Source organism: Hemibagrus wyckioides, linkage group LG10, assembly GCF_019097595.1.
Source record: "Hemibagrus wyckioides isolate EC202008001 linkage group LG10, SWU_Hwy_1.0, whole genome shotgun sequence".
NCBI classification, from domain to species: domain Eukaryota; kingdom Metazoa; phylum Chordata; class Actinopteri; order Siluriformes; family Bagridae; genus Hemibagrus; species Hemibagrus wyckioides.
In genome coordinates, this window is record NC_080719.1 from 5,716,421 (window position 1) to 5,742,500 (window position 26,080).

Consider the following 26,080-nt stretch of genomic DNA (forward strand, 5'->3'; position numbering starts at 1 on the left):
GAGTGAGACATGACAAAGACATTCATGGACACAAAGAAACAGGAGCAAAATTAAAATTTTTGGCCTCTGGTAGAAAGAGTTAAATAAATAATGTGGGAGACTCCATGAAAAGAGCAATTCCTTCATCAAAAAAGGTTCAGATGCAATGTCACGTCTTTATTTTTCCTAACATCATGTTCTTTTGTCATCATGTTCCATCAATTCCTGAACTTCTTTTTTAATAATTCAGATTGGAAATGATTCATCTTGCTACTGATGAGTTCACTCTCGCTCTCGCACCTGAACAGACCAGCATCAATCTGTCAGGATATGAATCAGATTCAATCGATCTTTTCTACCGATGCAGTGTTGCACGTCACTGAAAGCCTCAATGTTAACGTAAAGGTCAAAACATTGCTACTCAATTTGAATCTGATTGCAGGACAGACAGAAGTGAAGGGAATGGTGTTGGAATGAGTAGCGTCGCTGCTTCACGGCTTCAGGGTTCACTGTATGGTGTCCGTACAGGTTTCCTGTCAATTCTCCGGTTGCTTCCCACCTCCTAAAATCCTGCTGGTTGGTGGATTGGACAGGGCCATGAAATTGGCAGTGTGTGTCAGTGTGTGTCCAGTCTGTCCAATGTGTGTACACCGTTCTGTTTGTCACCAGTTATAGAGCATGTGCCTAACATAAAGAAATAAAATGCATTTTATTTATTTATTTTATGTGCAGTTTGTGCATTGCATGCTGCTTTTCAAAAAAACCGCAAGTTAGAAAAACTGCTGATGTTGTGGCACTAAAAATGTGCTTATGTGTCATTATGTATCCTAGAGGGTGAGTGGCATATGTTTATTACAGATGGAGACAGAAGCAAGGACATCCAAGGAGACGGATCTCTTCGCTACGTGAGGAAGCAGACGAAAGACACCAGATAGAAGCAGTCACACACATATGTCCCAGCGATGTACGATTAAAGAAGGAGACGTCTTTAACGCGAGGACACTGGCTGTTAAACACACATTATTGTGCGGGTGACATATGATGTCCTCATCCATGACCAGATAATCTTGCCGAAATTAATAGGGTTTTGGCGCTTTACCGTGATCAGATTAATTCCGCCTGTGTTTTCTAAAGCAGTAATCATCCCTATAATCCTCCCTGCTTTGGCAGCCAAATGCTTTAATCCGTCGAGCGCTAGTGAGAAAAATAATAAAAGTAACACTGCTAGGTTATTGTGGACTTTCTCAGATGAGTACGTGACACAGTATTCGGGTCTCCGTCACGTCAGCGTCTCAGTTTGCAGAAGCCGGGCGCTGAGTGAGGCCTCCTTGTTCGCATGTTCATGAAAGACTCTTTGTCCAGAATGCAAGTCGTGTTCTGGGATCCGTGTCTGCTTTACGGAGAGAGAACATGCTGGAATGGTGCTTAGTGCTTCTGGCTACATAATGACCACCTGTTTCACCGCTGAAAAGCCTCTCGTCTCAGCGGAGCTGATTTGTCTTTTCCTTCATTTGTCTCAAGCATAAAGCAATGCCAGTCTCCTGCTTGGTGCCGATAGTTAGTTACTCTCTTTTAATCTCTAATAATCTTTTAGTTTGAACACTAAGCCCACCAAGCTGCCACTGCTGGGCCCCTGAACAAGGCCCTTAACCCTCAATTGCATAGTTGTATAGCAAATAAAATGAAAAAAGTCGCTCCAATTTAAGGGCACCTGCCAAATAATGTAAATGTAATGTACTTTCTTAGTGGTTAAGGCATTGGACCACTGATTGGAAAGTTATGACTTCAAAATCCCAGGTCCACCTCTGGGCCCTTGAACAAGGCCCTTAACCCTTAATTTCTCAGTATAAAATGAGATAAAAATCTAATTCGCTCTGGATAAGGGTGTCTGCCAAAGGCCATAAATGTACAGTGCTGTTGAATTCTTGATTTCTGATTGGCCAAAACAGCAGCTTGTGATTTAAATCTTAGGTTTACTTAACTGTTACTATAGAAACATTACGTTTCTATAGTAACTGTTGACATCGATCATAAGAGGATAATATGATGAGCTGAATTTTTTTGTCTTAATAACTGAAGGAACGACTGTTCACAGCTGCTATAACGTAAGTGATAACAGAAACTTGTTTTAGGGATGGTCCACAACATTAAACATAACTATAAACAGTTTTTAAAAAAAATCATGTGTAGTTCTTTAATTAAGAAAAATTGTGAGCTGTTGGAAAATTGCTGTGGTATAAGAGGAATGTTGTTTTCTTGTGAAGCTCATATAAAAGTAGACATTCAGGACTTCTGATTAAAACTTAGAATTATTCTTCATCACACCACAGACACTAAAATCCCAAAAGATGCGCATAAAATGAATCATAATAAAGAAATATTTTTTAGATGTTGTGGAATGTTGTGATTATCTTGCATAGCTGCACACCATCTGTGGTATTTAAAGGTAAAGCATTTAAAGGGTAAAGGGCTTGTGTGTTTATCGTCTGGTTATCATCCGGCAGCCAAACAATAGACAGATCCTATCGCTTTAATAGGCTCTGGGACGCAAATGTAAACTCGGTTATTTCTACATCAACACAGATACATAGATTGACCCAAGGTTAACCCAAGGTCCTTTCAAGACTTCCTCTTTGCTTTCTTATTAGTTTCACTGTAGACTTTGCTTTAATGATGATTCATTTAATGATAAATAAATATAACTAGAATAATATCAGGCTCCTGGATCAAATGGGATTTATAAGCTATAAGGAATGGAATCAAAATGGGAATAATAAGCTATACATTCCTAATTTAGTGTTTGAGCCACGTTAATATCCTTTTTATTTTTTCATGTTAAATGATCTTCCACTCATCAAACAGTGTGCTGGCATCACTGAGGAGGGAAAAAAAACCTTGGTTATCCTCCAGTTTTTCAGGGATTCAGCTTCACTCACTGATAAAAGAATCAGCTCGACGTCTAATCCAGCAATGTTGACTCAGATGCCTGAATCTGAAGGCTGTTGCTTGGTCATGCATGACCATTTTTGGCTATAATACTGTGAGATGACATCCCTTTAGGTTGCTTTAGTTGCCTTAAAAAGAGACCTTCTAAAGGAAAAATCCCATCCTAAACAACGTGTATATTAATCTTTACAATTAAGATGTGTTCTTTACTCATGTCCAGTGTTTACAGTACTTTGCAATGAAATTCTTACTTGACTTATTTTTTGTTTTTTTATTTCTTTATTTCTCTCTATTAACCACACTGACTACCTGCTGATAAAGGTGCCGTGAGGATTTAGAGATTCATCTCTACCTGAAGAGATGATGAATATGGTGATATGAATAAAGTGTGCACTGTTTTGCTGTGCAAAATGTCCAGTTGAGGTAGTAGATGTGAGGCAAGTCCAGGCTCTAGGTTTCGACCTGGTTGAGGGTTCGAATGGCCTGCAGGATGAAACTCCTCCTCATTCAGTGGCTCCTCATAATAGTAAAACATATGATCATGCTAGCCATACATCACCATTGTAGCAGTGCTAGCTGTAAAAATACAGCAACAATCAGCATATTAGCACCAGAATTGCTAAGCATAATCACACATATTCTTTTCTTTTAATCTTTTTAGGTAAGTGTGGAAACTACTGGGAAACTTTCCCAAATTATGTGACACACCTCACATAAGGGTTTACCATATAAAGAAAACTTCTATATCTACGATTTAAATTTTGTATGATAACAAATAAACAACAACATGAAGATAAACTAAAAGCTGTATTTTACCAGCAGATGGCGCTCTTAAATGGTGACTAATCTAACAATTCATACACTGTATCCAAATCATTGTAATCAGGTGGTGTTGTGGTGGAACTCTTAATGCTTCAGCTTCATACCAAGACATTTTGGACATTTTCATACTCCCAACTTTGTGGGAACAGTTTGGGGATGACCCCTTCCTGTTCCAACATGACTGCACACCAGTGCGCAAAGCAAGGTCCATAAAGACATGGATGAGTGAGTTTAGAAGAGTTTAGAGTGAGATACAACACCTTTGGGATGAATTAGAGCGGAGACTGCAAGCCAGACCTTCTCGTCCAACATCAGTGCCTGACCCCACAAATGTACTTCTAGAGGAATGGTCAAAAATTCCCATAAACACACTCCTAAACCTTGTGGAAAACCTTCCTAGAAGAGTTGAAGCTGTTATAGCTGCAAAGGGCGGGGCAACTCCATATTACATTCATGTGCATGTAAAGGCAGACGTCCCAGTTTTGTTCTAATTCATTCTAATTCATCGGGTTGAGGTCAGGACTCTATGCAGGCCAGTCAAGTTTCACTGGATCTAAGGTGCTGAGCCCAACCCCTAAAAAACAACACCTGAATTCAACGATTTAGAGGGGTGTCCCAAAACATTTGGCAGTATAGTGTATTTCACATAAGTGAGGACATGTTGATATAGATTTTAAATAAAAAAAATAAAATAAAACATTTCTGTCTAACCATGAAAACTAAGAATAATCTAAATTAAAACACACAGAAAACCCAGCAAATCAAACAGCACTTGTAAGTAGGCTAATGACATTAAAAAACAACTGCATTTTATCAACAGCCTGCTGTTTATTCTTAATGCGGCGTAGCTGTAATCAGTGAATGAGACGCGAATCAATGAAGAACACCACTGTGTGCTAACACACTGATTTCTACTCCACTCTGCTCCCCTAAACATTACAGTGTTTATCTTCCTCCCAGTACACCCATTTTACCTCAGGAAAGGCTTTTTAATTTGCTAACGAGATGAATGAAGTGTGCTAGAACACAGAAACACTGTAAAATGGCCTGTTTATAGTGTATATCAGGACCACAGCTGGGAAAAACTGTACTATAACACAGTATCTGTAATCTGTAATATTATGGCTCATTTGATGACTAGAACAATTAGCTAGTAATCGTTGCTAATTTCTCTCCTTCGTTTATTGAGGTTTGGTTTGAGGCTGTGGTAATGTTCATCTTGTGTCTAGGAATATAGCCTTTGTGTGTGTGTGTGTGTGTGTGAATGGGAAGAATCTGAATTATGGAGTTAAAGTTAGCTAGCAATGTTTAATTAGCAGAGTTGATTTTGCTGCAGCTTTTGTGCACACAATTGAACACGAAAACAAAAGCATCCCAGATCAGACATGTGTGTGTGTGTGTGTGTTACTATGTTAGCTATTGTATACAATGTTGTTTCAGTGTTGGTGCCTTAGTTCTGATGTCCTTGTGGACACCTGACCATGACACTCATATGTGGTTCGTCTCTAAACTTTTGCCATAAAGTTAAAATCACACGGTTTAGTCTAGAATGTCTTTGCATGGTGTAGATTTACAGTTTTCCTTCAGTGGAACTAAGAGACTCAAACCCTGCTCCAGCATGACAAATGTTCCTGTGCTTCATGATGACATGGTGTGGAGGTTAAGGTTGGAATTGAAGAACTCAAGTGTCCTGCACTGATCCCTGACTCTGACTCAACCCCACTGAACACCTTTGGGATGAATTGGAATGGGAGACTCCTTACTCTCACAACATCGGTGTCTGATCTCACCAATGCTCTTGAAGCTGAATGAACACAAATCCACACAGCCTCGCTCCAACATCTAGTGATTAAACCTTCCCAGAAGAGAAGAGTGCAGCTTATTATAACAGAAATAAGTCTGAAATGTGACATTCAGCAAATACATAAAGGTGGGATGATCAGGTGTCTACAGTTTTTTGAGTGTATTTACTGTATAGTGATGTCTGAGGACCACAATCACCCAGCACACAGACTGTTTACCAGACTGACACCAAGCAGACTGCACCACAGCAATTAATCACCAGAAGGTTGAAGACCAGTTTGTACCCGCAGGCTACTAGGATACTGAATGTACTCTAATCCAGTCATTACTCCTTCTTCCACTCTTTCACTCATGTCTCCAGTACCTCCCATAAATTGGTCACCTCCGTGACAGCTCAAGGACACTGATGGTCATTCTCTTCACATGTTTCTGTCACTTTTGGGCACATTGCAATATATCCAATGGCACTATTACCACTTTACTGTCACTAAGTCCTGTCTCTGTACAATATATTGTTATATTGATCATTCTCTCTCTCTCTCTCTCTCTCTCTCTCTCTCTCTCTCTGGACCAGATGGATTTGTCCATATATACATCTCTAGAATGCTGCTCAGACACAACAACTGCACACAGCTATTATTTATTTTACTTCCTTTTGCTCTGTGAATGCATGTATTATAGTGGTCACAATTTGAATCTACACTAAAACACATTTTAATATATTTTGCTATTAATATATATATATATGTTCTCTCTCTCTCTCTCTGTATAAATAATTTTTTTTCCATTAATATCAATTTACAGCCATCATTTTTTGGATGACTTTTCAAACTAACATAGTATACAGTGGACATGCTTTAAAATTAAAAATAAAAATTAAATTATAAATAAAATTTAAAATAGTAAATTAATATTAATTTAATTTAATTTAATTTAATTTTATTTTTAAAACCCCAAAATAGGTAGGAAATCACACAAAACAAAAAAATTTGTTGACATTTTTTCCTTGGGGATCAGAAGGGTTTAGAATTGTATATACAATTTTGTGCACATGAAAACATGATAAACAAGTGTGTGTGTGTGTGTGTGTGTGTGTGTGTATGAATGGCATAATGTATAGACTGTATCTGTATGTATATGTATCTTTCTTTATCTATCTATCTATCTATCTATCTATCTATCTATCTATCTATCTATCTATCTATCTATCTATCTATCTATCTATCTATCTATCCCCCTCTTTTCCTTCCCCTCCTCTTTATCTTCTACCTCCTGCTGTATAATTTATAGTTTTTTATTGCACAGCTGCAGAGTACCTGAGCCTCACAACAAGCACTTTCAGTATACAATTCAACACTGATATTTTTTGCACATGACAAATAACCCTGAAACTTGAACTCGACTGGTTAATAAATATTCCTGCTGACATTAAAATCCCAAAACAGATGCATGTAAAATGAATCATACTAAAAGAATATTTATTAGCTGTCATGGGATGCCTTCTATCTTGGGCATTTCAGCAATGTGAAATTGTATTACATCATTATTATCATCATCATTATGTTGTGATTTACATTTTCATCGACTTTATGCTACCAGAGCTTGGCTTTCCTTTTGTTACTTATTCCCATAAATCAGTGGTTGGAGCAGCTCAGTCCCTCACCCAATTTAACCCCTAGTTACTTGGCAGTAGTACCAACCTGCAGCATAAATTTAGCTTCAGGCATTGTTTCTATGGCCAATAGTCAGTGCCTGGTGCACATTTTTAGCTGAGTGAACAGTATAGTCAGATATCAGACATTAACAAGAAACTGCCATATCTTACTCCATTTAACATACTTTTAGTGACAACTGCTTGGCATACTTTTTATGACGATTCCTAGATTTATGGTTGTGGGGAAAAAACTGTCTCTGAAAACTGTGAATGGTCTTGTATCTCTTCCTGGATGGAAGGAGGTTGAACAGTTTATGACTAGAGTGGGAGTGTAGGTCTTCTTTGTGCAGCCAAAACAAGAAACAAGTTGTTTGTGGTATCTGGCACCAAGACCTGATGCTTTAATTCCTGTAAGTTGCGATGTGGGGCTGCTATGGATCGGATGGATTTGTCCAGCACATCCAACAGATGCTCGATTAGAGTGAGATCTGGGGAATTCAGAGGCCAAGGCAACACCTTGAGCTCTTTGTCACATTCTTTAAACCATTCCTGTACCATTTTTACAGTGTGGCAGGGTGCAATATCTTGCTGAAAGAGGTCACAGCCATTAGGGAATACCAGTACCATGAAGAGGTGTATCTGGTCTGCAGTAATGTTTAGGCAGGTGATACGTGTCAGAGGAACATCCACATCAATGCCAGGACCCAAGGGTTCCCAGCAGAACATTGCCCAGAGCTTTACTCTGGGCAATCTGAGCAATCTATCATTAATAAATGAAACTTTTAAATTATTGGCATGTTGCTGTGGCAGAGTATCATGCTCCAGAGCCTGCTTCATGTCTGTCTGTCAGTCTGTCTGTCTATCTGTCTGGATTCCTAATCCTAAACCTTATCCTGTATGTCATGCAACATTTTAACTCCACCTACAACCAGGAAAAAACACACAAAATGCCCCACTTAACTTGAAATGCATCAACTTCCCTGTTGATGGAGTGACATAAATCAACATGGCCGCTCACACCTTCAAGCTGTGTCCTAAATGACATACTACACATGATGCACTTACACTATGCACTATGTCTAGTGTATGTATTTTAGAAGGGTAATATCTTCTCAAATGGAACACTAATGTTTTTTAACTAACTGTAAGCATAAGCCGTTTCCCAGTTCATGGCAAATGACATCAGAGGCTTGTAACATGACAGCACTAGCTTTAGCTTTTGGATACGGTAAATTTTAACATGTCGGAAAAATAAATCACACAATTGGAAATGGAATAAGTTAAAAGATGTACTTTAAATTAAAATGTTGTTGGACATCTTGAATTTTTTTCAACCAGCATTAGTGCCTGGTAGCTCCGCCCCCTTCTACTAAGGTGTGAGTGATGGAGTGTCCAACATTTCACTTTTTTTTTTCAGTTGAATAAATGCATCCTCTGGGTTCTGGAAGTGTACTGTAGAACTACAATGGTGCATAAGTATGTGATTTGGGATAATACTACCTTTCTAAAATTATATATTATTATATACATTAGATTAAATTAGATTAGATTAAATTAGATTAAATTTACAGTGGCCAAGAAGTGCAAAACAAAATAACAAATCCAGAAAAAAAACTAATCAGAAAACAAAAAAACTAATCAGAAAACAAAACAAAAAAATCAGAAAACAAACAAAACAAAGAAAATTCAGAAAACAAAGCAAAAAAAATCAGAAAACAAAACAAAAAAAATCAGAAAACAAAACAAAAAAACAGAAAAGAAAACAACAAATCAGAAAACAAAAACAAAAAAATCCAGAAACACAATAACAAAACAGAAAACAAAAATAACTAATCCAGAAACACAATAACAAAACAGAAAACAAAAATAACTAATCCAGAAACACAATAACAAAACAGAAAACAAAAATAACTAATCCAGAAACACAATAACAAATCAGAAAACAAAACAAAACAAAAAACAAAAATAACTAATCCAGAAACACAATAACAAAACAGAAAACAAAAATAACTAATCCAGAAACACAATAACAAAACAGAAAACAAAAATAACTAATCCAGAAACACAATAACAAAACAGAAAACAAAAATAACTAATCCAGAAACACAATAACAAATCAGAAAACAAAACAAAACAAAAAACAAAAATAACTAATCCAGAAACACAATAACAAAACAGAAAACAAAAATAACTAATCCAGAAACACAATAACAAATCAGAAAACAAAAATAACTAATCCAGAAACACAATAAAAAATCAGAAACACAATAACAAAACAGAAAACAAAAATAACTAATCCAGAAACACAATAAAAAATCAGAAACACAATAACAAAACAGAAAACAAAAATAACTAATCCAGAAACACAATAACAAAACAGAAAACAAAAATAACTAATCCAGAAACACAATAACAAAACAGAAAACAAAAATAACTAATCCAGAAACACAATAAAAAATCAGAAACACAATAACAAAACAGAAAACAAAAATAACTAATCCAGAAACACAATAACAAATCAGAAAACAAAACAAAACAAAAAACAGAAAAGAAAAAAACAAATTAGAAAACAAAAACAAAAAAATCCAGAAACACAATAACAAATCAGATAACAAACAAAATAAAAAAAAACAATTCCAAAACACAATAACAAATCAGAAAACAAACAAAAAAAACAAATCAGGAAAACACAATAACAAATCCAAAAACAAAATTTGCACTTCTCGGCCACCGTATAGATTAGATTAGATTAGATTGAACTTTATTGTCGTTGTGTAAACTACATGCCCAAACCCAGTGAAGTGCGCAGTGCGTAAACACGTCATTTGGGACACAGCTCTAGTTGGTAATAGAGGCGGTGCTCTTTCCGCAGTTTACAGCTCTCCGTGTGAATCCATGTTCCGGGTATAAAACTCCAGTTCATGTTTTCCGGGATTCCGAGCTGAATTCTTCCCTTTCCACGCCGCTGTTGCGCTCTACCCAGCCGGGGCATTTTGCTCAGATTGCTCTCGGGGCAAAAAAAACACACACAAACACACACTTTCCGATCGTCTTTCTTGTCGGATCCTGTACTTCGTGATATCTCTGAGCTTCCTGTTTCGTCCCCGCACTTCTGTGCACTGAACCGGACCGCCGCCGGTATGGATTGATGTGATTTTTTTCCGCCTGGCCAAGTTTTCGATCCGGTCACCAGCTCCATGTTTCTCGGGGCGACTTTTCCGAAGTGACCGGCTCGCGGATGGTTTCGGAGGCGCTGTGGGTGAACTGTTTGATCGGGAAAGTGTGAAGGGGAGGAGAAGGGTCGGGGCCGGATTTCAACACGGACTCCGAGTGGCTTTATTATTATTATTATTATTCTTGCTGTTTTTGGGTTGGAAACCAAACAAACATTTTTGTTTGAGCTGAAAGTGATGGCGGAGCGGGGAGCGCGCGTGCTCCTCTCTCTCCTCTGCCTCACCTCTGCGTGCTCGCTCGCGCCTGCACGCGCTCAGAAAGGTAAGTGCTTGGAAAATGTGCTTTTTAACAACAACAACAACAACAAAATATCATTATTTGAAAAGCGGTGCACTTTATAAATGCAAAAAAAGGGGGTCCTGGAATGTGACTAAGATCTGAACACTGCTGCGATTTTAATTCAGCTGCAGTCAGCTGGTAGCCTTTAAACATCTAGTAGTGGTCAGTGCTCAGTGTCCAGTGTTAAAGTTGCAATATGCATTTTTAAAAAAAATATTTATTTATTTTTCATTGACTACCAAGGTGCATTTTGTTATTTCCATCTGTGATGTTTTGCACCAAAAAAATTTTTTTTATGCACACCTAATTCACTCATGCTAAATTCTAGTTCAAGCTTGGAGATAATATCCATTATAGTATCTAGTGAGAGTTTATCACGTTGTATGTCTTGTCTGTGACATTACTAGAGAGCCCAGTGTTGCTTTATAGAGGAAAGAACATATGAAATGTTATTAAATAAAGTAACGTTGTTAATATCACGCCACATTGTATAACAATGTTAATGTTCTTCCTTTATAAAAAGCACACTGGTGGACTGGTGTAGGCATGAAGCATATAAGCACGTGCATATTTCACTGGCTTGTTTAAAGAGTGAATCATGAGGATATTTGTGTGTCTCTATTTCTATTTATTTGCTCGAGATGATCACTTATGAATGACAAAACTCTCCTTGATAAACACAGGACACATGTTCAGCCTGAGGATATCTGTGGCTCGGAGTTTTTCCTGCAATATCTGATTAATGCCTGAGCACGGAAACCCTTTTACCTCTAATTTTGTTGAATCACATGATGGGAGGGTAAAAAACTAAACCACGCAGCAGTTTGTTTCTCCGCTGTTGCATTCTGCTATCACGTCTGGTTGCTAAGTCCTGGCAGAAGATGAATAATCTGAAAATGCCTTGTGTGAAGCTGATAGACGAGGCCCGAATCCAGTCCAGGGACGTTTTGTGTTTGGGAGCTGATGAAAGCTGCTGTCCTGCACTCGAAGCGCCGTGCCGTGGTTAAAAGAAATCCAGGGCTTTGCAGCAGATCAGTACAAAAGAGACGGATGGGGGGCTGGGTGGAACGGGTAGACTGTGTCTGGGAAGTAATAAAAGCGGGAGATTAAGGGGGAACGGGGAGTCCCTTTGGGAGTTTTGATTGGTTCCAGAGAATTGGCCAAGGATCTGTGTGTGAGCAGCGAGTTTCAAATTACTAACTGTTGGGTGCCCGTCTGCAAATATCTGTTTATTTAAAACATGCCTTTGAGGTCTAATGTGAACCATAAGCAGTGTTTTTAAAGGGTTACGTTGCATGTAGTTGACCAAGTTGGACTCTGCTACCTTTTTTTTGTTAGGTTTTTGAGCAGAAATATGGCCTTGAAGGTCTTGGAGGTCTTTCATAACTGGCTCCTTTTAAATCTATTACAAATTCGATTTGCGTCCTGTTTTATTGAGTTCATGCTGAGATTTTATGTTTATTTTTTCTTTGCATTGTCTTAACTACATGAATTTTTTTTTTTTTTTTTTTTTTTTAAAACTTAAGCCAAGAGATACTAGCTAATACCGCTAACACCTGGTCCAGGTGTATAAAATGTCTTTCTTAAATAAAAAGCGTAAGTGACTAACACGACTGGATGACGTCTGCAATTACCTTCGAGTGCGTAACCATTTCATTAGTCCCTGGCTATAAGTAAGGTGAGACGGAGCGGTTATGTTTGTTAGCCGTAATGACTCAAATTCCCATTTTCCACTACAGGTTCAAAGCAAAAAAATCGACAAAGAAACACGTAGTTCTATTTGACCATTCTGTTTTTCAACTTCGGAGAGAGTAAAGAGAGAAGAAAATCTCTGGAAAATTTGTGACGCTTTCCTTCTTTAATGAATATTTCTAGCTTTTGAGCCAAACTCCAGTCCAACGAACTTGCTTCAGTTAATTTTTTACATAAATGCCTGAGATTATACATTGCAACCGAGGAGACATGTTTAGAAATAGAACCTAGGTTTAAAAACCTAGAACCTAAGTCTAGGTTCTACGTGTTTAAGATTATTTGATGTATGCTAGCCCTGCTGAGGGATTTTCTTTTCCTAAGTACCTGGTTCTGTCCAGTGAAATCCTTTTCCTGAGCCTGTATTTAGACTACAGTCCAGTCCACCAGTTGGCGCCTCCTCAGCCTGTACTGGAGGCCCGTTTCGGTGTCATCCGTCAGTGATGTAATATTTTAGTTACGCCTGCACGATATATCACTTGATATTAGTGTTGTGATATTTGCCGTCGGCGATACTGATTATGCGGCAGGCTACAAAATGTAAATGAGCTCTTTCGAATGGGATTTCAATATATGGCAGATGCACTCTCAGTCGTAATACATAGCACATGATATAATTTATATGTCTGCTTCGTGCTGTATATAAATGTGTCTGTGATATTTGAAATTGCTGGGTGTTTCTTTTATAGCTCTGTAAATGTCTGCTTTGTAATATATAATTAAATATGACTTTCAGTCAATGAAATCATTGAATAGAGCATTTCTTCAGGCCTGGCTGCAGTGAAGGATGAGCGTTTGCTATGCCTCTGTCGTGTCCCTGTGAGCTTGTTTCTGTCAGCTGAGAAGATGTTCAGCTTGTCTGAGCTTTCGGTGCTGGATACATTATTTTTTTTCCCTGTCTTGGTATTGCCTCAGCTTGTTTGTTGAACGGAGTCAGTATAGGACCTCTACGCTGCGTTACGCCTCTTATTGTAACTCATCATAACTGATCCGAGTGTATGTCAGAAGAAAAAACAAAAATGATAAAGATCTACATAATAAATTCCGTATTGTCAGCATGTGAATCCTGGAGGCAGGACACACGACAATAACACCCCCCCCCCCCCCCCCCGGGTGAGAGAGCCAGCCTTTGGTTTGCTTTATTAATTTAGATGGACAATAGGCTCTTGGCTAATTGCCTAATGTGCAAATGAGATCTTGAAAAAAGAATTTTAAATGAGCCGTGATTGACGGTGTGAGATTTTTGTCGCCATGGACGATAGGACTCGCTGGCAAGAAGCCATGTCTCATTCTCGTGGAAAAAGAGATACGTGCTGGTCAGCTACAGCTCTCTATCCCTTAGAGCTGTCAGTCTCTGGGTTTTGGAGGAAGGGGGAGGGGGATGGAGTTGGCACAGAGACTCGCAACATGGTAAGTCTAAATATCGAGAGACTTGTGCAAGGAAGCTTTAATGGATAAGCAGAAAAAACTTGTCTAGAGCTGTATTACATGTATTCCTTTGGCTAGAGCGATTTATCTAAAGCGTACAGCTAAGAATTTCAGCATTAGGGGCGTTCCTCAAGGGTCTAGTTGTGGATCTCTGGTGTTTAGAACAAGCTCACAATCTTTCAGATGCAAGAGCAGACTCCTAAGTCCTCAGCTTCTGCATTATTAAGGGATTGCTGAGGTCCTTGGTATAAACAGAGGTCATCTGCGTATTTTGTATTTGGTTTGCTTATGGTATCTTGCTAGAAGATCTGCTTGAGTGAGATGCCCTTCCATATTCCTTGAATGGTCCTAAATTTAGCTCAAGTCAGAGTCTACCCATTTCCAAGATCAGGCTTCCTCTTTTATTGCGCAGCAAAAATAGCTAAGATGGTTGAGATCACATGGTTGGCGAGTTGTACTAAGAAGTATCTGGGTGGATTGTAAAATTTGAGAGCGTTTGGAACAAGCAAGGGTTGCACATTGAGGTTGCCATCTCACCGCTTCAGGATCCCCGCTTCAAGATCGAGTTACCGCGGAGTGTGTGGAGTACTACATGTTCGAACCATGTCTGTGTGGGTTCTCTGGTTTCCTGACACCTCCCAAGAACATGCCTGGAGGTGAATTGGTGACTAATTTGACACGTTTAAGACAGTGTGTGTGTGTTTGTGGTTGTCTTTGATTGGACTGGTGACCCATCCAATCTCTGGTGTTTTTAAGGTGATCACAATCTACTGCAACCCTGACCACGATGCATTGGTGACTGAGGATGAATAAAAGGAAAGATTGGAACAAAAATGCGAACGTTGTCAGAGCTGTTTCAGTTCAGTTCCAACTTTGGCAGCTCGGTAAACAGCAATTATAATATGAATAGACGGCAATCAGATGTTGCATTTTCAGCAACTTGCACGAGTTAAGCACACACTCCGTCTGCTTAATTGATGGTCGTTGCTTACAATTCAAAGCAAACACTCGTTTTTTGTTCCATCCATCCCCGACAACCTCCAACCAATCACGTTCCCCCTACCTGTTAATTGTTCCACTCTGGCTTGTTCCCGTAGGTGAACTTCCACCACCATGTTCACTGCCAGTTTTCAGCAGCTGGCACGGATTACAGTGCTTGTGAGCTGTGAAAAGTCCTGCTCGCTGGAGCGAAGCCTGGCCCTGACTACATTTAGGTCATTTTCCTTGCTTCCCTGGAGATGAGGAAACAGTGCTGAGCAAATTTTTCCTTAAAGTTAAAAATGGACGTGATGGAAGCTCATCAAAGTCCCAGCAAACCAGTTAAATATCATGTGTCCCTCTAGTGCACTGGGAGGATTCTCACACATCATTATTCTCTGGGGGGAAAAAAATAAAAACATCACAAGCTTTTCTTTCTTTTCTTTTTTTTTTGTTGGCAGATATCCCAATCTCATGCATTTTTTTTAAAGTGAATAATAAGGACCTGGCAAACTGTAAATCATCCTAATTTGATTTCCCAGATGCCTTCTGGCGTTGTAGATCCTCTTCAGCGGAGCATCTTGTTTTTTATCTGTCCTTTTGGATACACTCCAAGAATTAGCATTACGGTTTTTAAGACTCTAGTCAGCCGAACACGCTCTTATCAGCCGGTGATAATTGTTTTGCCGTACACAAACCCGGAACAAAAGTGAACTCGAACCCTGCTCTGATGAAAGCCGTTTGCGAGGTCCGGTTTAGAGGAGGAAATATTTGAATCCATTTAACACTGACCCAGTTTGCTTGGTTTTCCACCGGCCTGGCAACTCGCAGCCAGATTAATTAGTATTGTTCTTTTCTCTCTCCATCCTCTTCTCTTCTCCTAGATCATCAGTCACGGAAAAAAGGGACTGGATTTAGTTTCTGACCTGTTTTCCGAGTTGTATTTCATCTTGGGACGAACCCGTGGGTGCTCAGCTTGTTGCACTTGTCAAAAGAAATGACCTACATTTTACGGATTCTGAATTTCCGAGACGTTGTTTAGTTGTTTGCTTTGATGCTTCACCCTCGAAGATTGACTTCTCCTTAGATGGAGCCAGAGCTTTGGAAACACTGCGATTTATGATTCTCACATTATAGTCACACCACATACACAGGAAATGATTCCTAGTCAAGTCCAAACACATCATGGTCAATCAAAAAAAGCGAACTGAATTATATATAAACAAAATACACCGTGGCGGTCTTTTTTTTTTTTTTTTTTTTTTTTTTTGTCCTCTGGCTGGTTCTTCTTTTATGGATTACTGATTTATGTTCACCATTTTTGCATAATCTGGGATTTGTCTGTTCTTTGAAGCTGTTGCATGTGGTCTTGACTTGTTACCAAGACAACGGCAGCTTTATAAACAGAAATGCATTACTAAATCCGTTGCGTAATTGCTTAATTGGAGCAATGTATCTGCTATAGCAAGGCCTTGAATTAATAAAAAAAAACATTGTTAACATGGGGATGTGAGAGATATCGCCATTGACTGGAGCAGTATAATTATAGGATATTATGTGCATCATTTTATTTTCTTTAGAAATAATAACAGGGAAAAGAAAGGCATTATGTCTTTAGTTAGGGAACACAAAGCCGTATTAACCACCACATTACACTGAACGGTGCTTGTCGGTGTGACACTTTTTAATGGGATTAGCCAGTTGTTGACTTCTGATTATGGTTTTGTGTCTTCATATATCTGTCTGCTCTTTCAGGGGAAAACTGGAGCACACGCACATTTATCCCGAATTCTGAGGTGCGCTCAGAAGAATTAAATTAGCCTGTTTGGAAGGATCGCGATAAGCAACCCAAGCGTATGCTGTTTTATTCTTATCTTTTTAAGCGACGTACGAAGAAAGCAGCGCCATTAACGTAGCACAAGCAGCTGTTCTCTATAAAGACTCGACAAATCCAAGAGCTAAGATCACTGGAAATGACTTAAGTGTACCCATTCAGTCACAGTACTGGGAAGCTTTTGACGGGCGCTGCAGGGGCCCACCCTCTAGATCAGTGGAAAAAAAAAAACACACACACACACTTGAAGTGCTGTAGGGTGTAGGGTCCATCACAGAGGAAGAATTGTGAGTGTGTTGAATTGAAACACTCTGCCAGCTTGCCAGAACTCAGCCTGTGGCTCTTGGCACCTCCAAACGTGGTGAAGATCTCCGCTGTGCTGAGGCTGGCAGCTGGTTTATCTCAAAGGTCCAGAAAGGGCCGTCTGTACCGCCTGGCTCCAAAAGCAAACACTTTGCTCTTATTCACTTATAGGATCCAAGGAGGCAAAGTAGCACATTGGGATTTTAACTAAAATATCAAACGCAGCAACTTTTGGATTTGTTCTAGAGCATATTTTATTTAAATTAACCAACAGACGATGAAGCTCAGTCTCTAACATGGCAGAACGGAAGGTGGATTGTATTCCAAGTGTGTGGTTTATTTTTTTCCTCGATATTCCCCCGCAATTTGGTAACCTGCTAATTCTCATCCACCAGCTGGCTCTCCCCATCATACAACAACTAACAACCCTGGAGGCTGAAAGCTAACACGTGCTTCCTCCGGGACACGTCGAGCCAGCCAGGTTTAGGTTAATCAAGGGGCAATGAGCTTTATGAATTTGTAATGAGATCCTGGGAGTTACTGGACTCGCTCATTCTTTCTGTTGAAATGTGAAAATGACCAAAATTCACACTTTATTATATAGCTTATGAATTAAAAAAAAAAAAAAAACACCACCAGGTATCTTTCTGTAGGTGACCCCCTTAGGGGGCATCCAGCAAGCTGGTTGAGGCAGATGTTATTTTAACAACAGGAAATAATGGCTGCTGGCACTGCTTTTTAATTCCACCTTCCCCCCCCCCCATCTATACTCTTGGCTAATTAACCTCTCTGAGAGTATCTTCAGGTCTGTGGTCTGCTCATGTTCTATAACGTCCTTCCTCTTGAAACCAGCGCCGGATTCGTTCTGCCGTGTGAACGCGTCCAAGGTGAACCTGCAGCCTGAAAGTGCTGAGGTGGATAGAAAGGCGTTTGGGAGGCCTGCGAGATCCTCAGCACTGATCCTGATGGAGCTAATAGGAGTCAGAGAGCGTGTGGGGACTGCACATTACGGCCTCTTTAATGCGCAGCTGTCATGTAATGGAATTTCTCATCTCTCACGGTGCTTACTTAGGGATAAATGCAAACAGTAAAAGGTTTACGGAGTAAAATTAAATCAGAATGGAATTCGCCAAAGCGCTCTTTTGGTTGTTTATTTTTTTTTCCCCCCTGTGATTTCTATTCATTTATGTGGCACGTCTTTCGGCGACGTATATAAACGCATATTATATATGACCCCTGGGGCTGTTCAAAGCGTTCCAAGTCATTATTCAGTGGTGTTTATGGGATCATCAAGGGGGCCTGGTGTAGTGTCTGTGGTGGACTGGGGTCATACTTCTGCTGTGCATGCACAATGAGATCCAAAGAGTTTCCTTTGGTTTAAGGGCATAAGCAAAGGCGTGATGGAAAGCAGCTGTCCATGCTCTCTCTCATCTGACCCCAGAACCTCGACCCCTGACCTGTGATGGATTAGATTTAAACAGCAGGAAAATTAAGGATGCAGGGGACAAAGCCAGGATGAACACCTGCAGAGTGGACATGGCATTCCAGCACTGGAACCATGGACACACGTCCCAGGACCTCAGGGAGACATGTTTTTTGATGAGCTGAAATGTCGTTAAGGCAGGACGCCAGCTGTGAGTGTAAAAGCTTAACAAGTTCACCAGAAAGAGACTCGAGTACACGCGTTTATCTACCTGAAGCCTACTCTGAATTCTTTTTAATTACGCCGAGCGAACTTGTTCCGTTCTTATTATTTTCCTTCGATTGCTGAAACGTTATTTGGAGTGAGTTTGAAAATTTTCATAAGTAAGTAGGATTTAATCTCTCTGTTCAAGCTTGAATTTTCTCTTGGCTTGGGTTTTAAGAATTGGGGAAATGGTGTAAAATTTGGAAATGAAATATTCTGTCCTGTTTCTTTAGGGTAGTTTTTTTTTTTGTACAAGGTCTTAACGCGCGCACACATTCACTTTTCGTTTACTGCCATCCTTCTTGAGTTAACCCATATTGAAAAGGGCACAAAAAGGAGGGCAGCGTAAACCTCGGAACTGCAGATCGGAAGGTTGTAACCCTGAGATATAAAATAATACCCCCCCTTTCTCTGGCTTTTTTCCCCTCCTGCTACAAATGCTGCTTTGCTGATAAAGTTTGAGAATTGTCTACCATCTTTTTTTTTTTTTTTTTTTGGGCAGTTGTACAGATTTTACAGCCCAAATAATTTATATTATATTAAATTTTGTGTGTGTAGGTTTATTTTATTATTTTTATTTTTATTTTTTTTTGTTCATTTGCTTTTTTGTTTTTATTTATTTAATTAATTAATTTAATTAATTTTATTTTTAATTAAAACTATAAACTTTTTTTATAACAATTATTCATAAATATATATTTTTTTCCTCAACTGTTTTTTATTTCCCTTCTTTCTCTCGGTTAGGCTTGGCTGTAATAGTTTTAAATGCTAACAAATGGCGGTGTCAAAGGGTTTATTTAAATAGCAAAACAAAATGATTTGCATGTGCGCATGTTTTTAGTCGTTGTTGCAATATGTTCTCAGTTGGTACGTTTACATGCGGCCATTTTGGTCGACCCGATTGCAAATTCCAAAAGTACTCTTTATGTGGATCACAAACATTGCAATCTGATCCGAATACTAATCTACATGTACATGACATGTTCTGAACAAAACATCTATGCAAATGCAGAGCGTCTGTTATCGCATTCATGCCACCGAGCTGCACACGCTTGCGTAATATTTTTGAATCTGGCTGGGAAAATAATCATTCGAGCATTTACATGGATGTTTTTTCCTATTTCTTGGATCATTTCAGATGATCAGTCTGATGAAAATTTCATTTCGATCGAGCTCATGCGAATCGACTGATTTGACGCGTATGTATGAAGGCTTTTCAATCTGATTGAGCCATTAATCTGATTCCGGATGTGGTATCTTAGTGGTGAAGGTGTTGGACTACTGATCAGGAGGTTGTAAGTTCGAATCCCAGGACTACCAAGCCGCCAATGCTGGGCCCTTTAACCCTTAATTGTTTAGATGTATAAAATGAGAAAAATTGTAAGGCGCTCTGAATAAGGGAGTCTTCCAAATGCCAGAAAAGATAACTAACTGATTATTTGGTTTGATGTGTAGCTGCTCCAAGATTTAGCATTTTTCTGATATGTATATCTTCAGAACCTTCAGCACTTTGTGTCTTTTATATATAGTTGTTGGTTAAAATAATTAGTCGCTCATTACTTTACTCATGTGGACAGAATGACTATCCAAGCTCTTGACAGCATCACTGTTTAATTCCAGCCCATTTTGGTGAAGAATAAAACCGCTCCTGAGGTGATGTGATGTGTTCAGGGTGTCAACAGTAAATTTTCTATTGTGTTGAAAATGTAATGGATTTAGCTCCAAACCAAGGGCACAATAGATGGGTAGCAGTGGATAGGGTTGAGGAGGGTCACCCACATCAGCCTACACCTGGATGATTCGCAGCAGGTTGGATAGCGAAAAGGGCCAGAGTTCAAGGGCTTCAAGCCTGAGATACACACTGACAGTAAGTGAGTCCATGCTGACTTCAGTAGTTCTTTCAGATGAAACAAAGACTCCGGTCCTCTCCATCTGGCCTTGACCTCTAGCTTCCAGGACTCCAAAGAGCCTGCAATTTTTTTACCACCATTAGTTCCTTCGCATCCACCATATCTCCTGTTGTTGAAATATAGATGCTGGAGTTTATCTAGCGATGAAGATATTCAAGCTCGGTTACAGTTTCGGTTCATTACTTTCAATCTTCTATGCTTTACATGAAACGGTACTGGGAAAGGAAGCAGGGCCCATTTCAATGGGATTTAATTAAAAGTTGGTGACTTTTTTTTTTCTTTCTGCTTTTTAGTCCGAACTGCAGTGGCTCATATTGATAAGATTTCCCAAAGGGAAGACAATTGTGTGAAATGCAGGAAGCCATTAGTGAGCCACGGCCCTCTGCCTCTCGCCGCTGTGTAAATACTGCTCCCCTTCACTCTTTCTTAACCAGTATGAATGGGCTTAGTGGTAATGATAATAACAGCAGGAAATGAACACTCGCCGGCCAGAAGCCGCACACTGACTTCGCCTGACATTTATCAAAGAGGCGACTGTCTCGAGACTAAAATAACAAAGTCCTGTTGAGTGAACAGCGGAGTCGATGTCGATCTTTTTTCCCCCCTTACAGATCAAATTACTGCAAAAGAAGAGTGACAAGGTTTCATCATTGTTTTAAAGGAAGCACACGGTCTCTCTTGCTTTTGTTTGGCCCTTTAGGGAAAACCATTTATAAATATTAACCTGTATTTTTACTGAGTTGTAGGTTCACCTTAAGCTAGTTATGTCTGATTTGGCTTCATCTGCAGCTGGAGTTCTCTTTTCCTTCAGCATTATGTCCTTTAATAACTTCTTGGAAAAAGAAAGCGTTTCTTTTGACCTCGCTTTATGAAACCGAATAACCCATTTTATTTAACTTCTGTATAAGAATAGCTTTTAATAGCTGAATAATATCAGGACCAAATAATGTAAGAGAGTTTATGCTGGCTATTAGGCACAGTGAATTAGAGTTTTCATGAGCGCTTGGGCTCGTTCAAGTTGAGGATTTTATCAGCTCGCTCAATTGAATTATGCAAGATAAACATTTCTTAATGAAATTTCCAGGTTTGCCTAGGGTTTTTTTAATACCAGGAATAAACAGTAAGGTTCTGCTTTTTGGGGTTTAAATGGAAAGCATGGAGCATTCGCTTTTCTGAATGCAGCCCTGTTCGTTTTTTGTCGTCGTCACAGATCGTGCATTACTTTAGAGTAACCTCTGTAAATGTGATTGCGGTTAAGTGATTTTTGGGACCGGGAACTTCCCTAAGGCGTATCAGAGTGTGTGTCCTGTGGGGCAGAATTTCAATCAGTGCTTGTTGTATTGTTGCGAATGACATGTTATGTTTGAAGGAGACTGGGGGATGGAAGATGCAGCATGACCAATCAGGGGATCATTTGAGGTTCGTTTATGTGCCCTTGATGTCCCAGGGGGCACATCTTAAACCGCTGCCTGCTGGGCTTGCATTCAATTTGTTACATCGTGAATCAAGTCTCGAGCAGGATCCGGCACAGTCTATATTTTACCTGTTTCTCCATTCTGCTTTGCTTAGCATATATCATCTTGTGTTTTAGTACCACTTCATCATCTGGTGTCTCCCAGCCCAAACCTAACGGTGTTGGATTGTATTGGTCTGGCCACGGTGGCGCCATCGTCCATCTACACTTTGTCACGTAGCGGGACCTGAAGACTTGTTTATGGAAGTCTGTGGTTTCCAACAAACTTATATTTTCCAGCTATTTACCATAACCGTGAGTGATGAAATTACTGAGCGTGGCGCTATATGTTCTTTGAAGTTGTATTCTCAGCAAAAAATACAAGCTGTTCTTGTACCTGCCTTCCATATGGTGTAGCAGTCAAATCTCATATCGCTTCAAAAACAATTACGTGAAAGTAAAAGAATAGCAAAAACGTCTGCAGTGCAAAGAGGCATAGTAGCGAAAAGGCCACCGTGCGTAAAGACGGACCATCCGATCGCACTTTGCTATTAAGCCTCGGTTCTACCATCAGAGCACATTAGATCCGTCTCTCTTCGCAGTTGACGCCCATTAATAATTGATGGTGCTTTCTTTCCCCCCATCCCGCGCTGTCAAAACGTTTGCTTCTCCACCCTTCCCCCAATACATCTACGCTCGGTTCCCATCAGGTTCTCAGCAGACACGTCAGCCATGCTCGTGCATCTCCTTTTTAGACAAAAACCAAATGAATCCGTGCCATTGTATCAAAGCGCCAGTCATATTTGGCGTCTCAGAAAGATGATTTATCTGCACCCTTTGTTAAAGGCTGTGAAAACAACGCCTCTGGACACAAGTCTTGCTGTGTAGGGGGCACCATGCTTCTTTTTTTCCCCTCCCTCTTTTCTCCTTGTCAAACTCAATAGATGCGTTTCCAATGCTGTGCAATCAAGGCTGGCAGCAGTGGTGTGCGTACTATCATGTAATAATTTTCTCAGAAGACCGTGAGCCATGCCAGCCATGTAATGTGCGAAGGGGGGAAAAAAGACGACTCCTGCTGTCTCAGGATACTACAAAGGATGCTAGATCTATGCAGAAAAAAAAAGGTGTTTAATATGGACTTCTTGCAGGCACTAAAGAAATCTGAGGCACTTTTTCAATTCAACTAGTCCATTTCCTAATGCAAATCTAGAAATTTCCATACCCTAGCTGAGACTGTGTGTCTCTTTCCCCATTACGTTATGAGTGCTGTGGAGGCTGTGGGTGTGGACTAGCGATGTGTGAATGCTAAAATCTTTCCATAGCCTGTTACAGTGACTTATAAGACGAATGGAAATAAAAAAAAAAAAACGGATACCAGTAAACTTCCTGAATAGGGTTAATATCTCTTTATTTCTTTTAATACCTCGGAATTTTTTCAATGCACCATGCAGTCAGTACTATAAAAAAGGGCTTTTTCACACTTCCAGGTGCTGGAAGTAGCCTTTGCAAGGTAACTTTTACTTCTGCTACAACAACAAATTTGCTGTGAATGAAAACCATATAGAGTCACACATTCTCTGCGAGAAGTTTCATTAAAAAGAAATTGAAGCAACTGCTTGAAATATCAGCACAAGTAGAGTTTATGGAGCAAACAAACTGCAGCTGCGGTGAGTGGAAAATGGTTCGCTATCTGATTGATGCTAATCTGACGGAATTTTACCTCAGGTTTGTGCATCTCTTCATCCCTCCTCATTGCTTGATCACATCTAGCTCTGGTTACAATCTCACTTTCCACTACGCTTAATATATAAGACAGAAAAACGCTAATCATCAGCTCAGATGATTAGTCTCAGCAGTTTTGACAAAAATGAGGTTCATTGTTGGAAATCATTTCATGTACGTACTTCTGAAAATGGTGGATTTGGTAATGTTTGACGTCGTTCATTTCACTTCCACATGTTGTGGAATTTTTCCACTGGATAAATTGAGTGAAGTCTTTATTGCTTACATATTTTGGTAAATTAGTGGTTGTTGACGATCTTGGGGTTTAAATGCGACTGACTGCTTAGTCTGTTTGTTTGTTTGTTTGTTTATTTATTTATTTAGCTAGCAAGCACATCCAGTTCAGAGTTTTCGGAACGTGGTAAAGGCTGAGGAACAGGACGACTGTGGTTTTGCTCCCCGTCTGTTGGCCACATCTAAACCTTTTAGACAGATCTGTGGGAGTCTGGAGCGTCCATTGGCGCCAGAAAGGAAGCATTGGTCCTTTGCTGAACCCGTAGTCTAGACTGTTCTTATCTTAACCTTGGACACTGATGTGCTCAGGATTCCAGGTTATTGTTGTGTTTCACTTTAATGTGATTTGATGTGAGTTTAAGGCAAAAAGAGATTGGAGTGTTTCTGGGAATGAAATATGGGGACATGAGGTTAGGGGGGATTTTTTTTTATAGAGGTTATCTTGAGTGACTGGGGGGAAACATAGGGATGGTAGGGATTTATACCACAGCTTTGGTAGTAGGATTTATACCACAGCTTTGTTGAATGATGGATCCGGATTGGTCAGCAGGTCATTTTTACTTTACAGGTCATTTCTAGCTTTAATACAGTGTCGTTTTTGAAGCTGCTGTGGAATAAGAGGAATAAAACCCTTCAGGACATGCGCTTTTAGGAAAGTAATCAGCTTCTGGCTAGTAACAGTAATTGCTCCTGTTGCTGATTATTTTCCCATAACGCGTGTCCTTTTCTGTTATTTGCATAGTATTGACATCATTTTAAATAACGTCTCAATGCATCAAAAAATATTATATGGATTATTATTTTATATTTTTATAATATATAACTTATTTAAAAAATATCAATAATAATTACAAACCTTGCTCGCTTATATTCAAACTCAGATTTAAATAGATTTTTTTTGCTTAAAATCCATTGCTGTATTTTATTGATAGTTTTATGCCAATAAAATACTGCTATTGGATTTGAAACATTATTTTCTCCCCAGGTTTTAGAGGGGTTTTTTTTGTCACATAAATGTAAAATTATATAAATATTTATTATTAAGTGGTGTATTTTTATTTAATAATAATTTAGCTTTTTTATTTCTTTTTTTATTTGTTTTTGTTTTATTTTATAAAGTTTTTAAATGGATTTATTATTTTTCTTTCATTTATTTATTTATTAATTAATTTATTTATTCAGTATTCCATAAAGGTTTGTTTGTGCTTCCTTTTTTCTCCTTCTGTTTTGCCAGTAGGATGTTTGTGAGCGTGTATTAACGTGTATATTGTGATATCATGCATTATAGGGAATGTTAAAATGGTATTTTTTTAATAAAGAATTTCACCTTTGGACTGGACATCGTTGAGTCTCCTTTAAAAGATTGAATGCAACATTTTTTTTTCTTAAATAGCCGTTGAGAAGCTATAAGACCTCTAAACCACCTGAATCTTGATTAATTTCTCTGACTATTAATCATTGGCTTGTAACAGTGGCTCCCAACTGCGACATAACAGCCCTGGTGTCAGGCGTTAGGATTAATACCCCAGCTCGCAGTTCCGCTGTGACGTATGGGTAATGTATGAAAGTCTTGAAACATTGCAGCGGGATGTTTGGAAAGCGTTACTCTCGTTATTTTTCTGTCATTAATATTGTATTTATTCACTTTATTTATGCACTGACGAACAAATAATCAAGAGCGTGCCAAAGAGGGATGTCATCTTGCATCTCCTGAATCCAACTGTGTACAGAAATAACATCATTACGGATCGACTCGGAAAGAAAAAGCAGACGATATTGCTTTAGTCATCAGATGTGCGGTTTATTTCCACCCGAGGGAAATACTTGAAAGCTGCCGAGAAACGTTTTGCGAATACGTCATTTCGCACGGCTTCGTAGGGTCGACCGAGTGCATACGAGTGTGGCTTGAAAAGAACCTGTTCAATGAAAATGATATTATGATTTTTTTTTTTTCTGGGTGGAAGCAAAGATATCATTTTTCTTAGAAAGGGAGAGGCCTGGAGGA

The 26,080-nt window shown here is 39.2% G+C and overlaps 1 protein-coding gene across 10 annotated transcripts in view; it reads left to right on the forward strand.

Moving 5' to 3' along the window:
• The first annotated feature begins 10,133 nt into the window (after positions 1–10,133).
• The window catches only part of neo1a (neogenin 1a), a 147,206-nt gene continuing 131,259 nt past the window's right edge, over positions 10,134–26,080 (forward strand). For 5 of the 10 annotated variants that reach the window (XM_058400700.1, XM_058400692.1, XM_058400693.1 and 2 more), the window contains exon 1: positions 10,135–10,699. In XM_058400700.1, coding sequence (XP_058256683.1) covers positions 10,615–10,699 — 85 coding nt within the window. In that variant the 5' untranslated portion in view covers positions 10,135–10,614. Of the gene's footprint in view, positions 10,700–26,080 lie in introns of all 10 variants that reach the window. The other 5 variants (XM_058400695.1, XM_058400698.1, XM_058400699.1 and 2 more) reach the window with 2 other exon arrangements.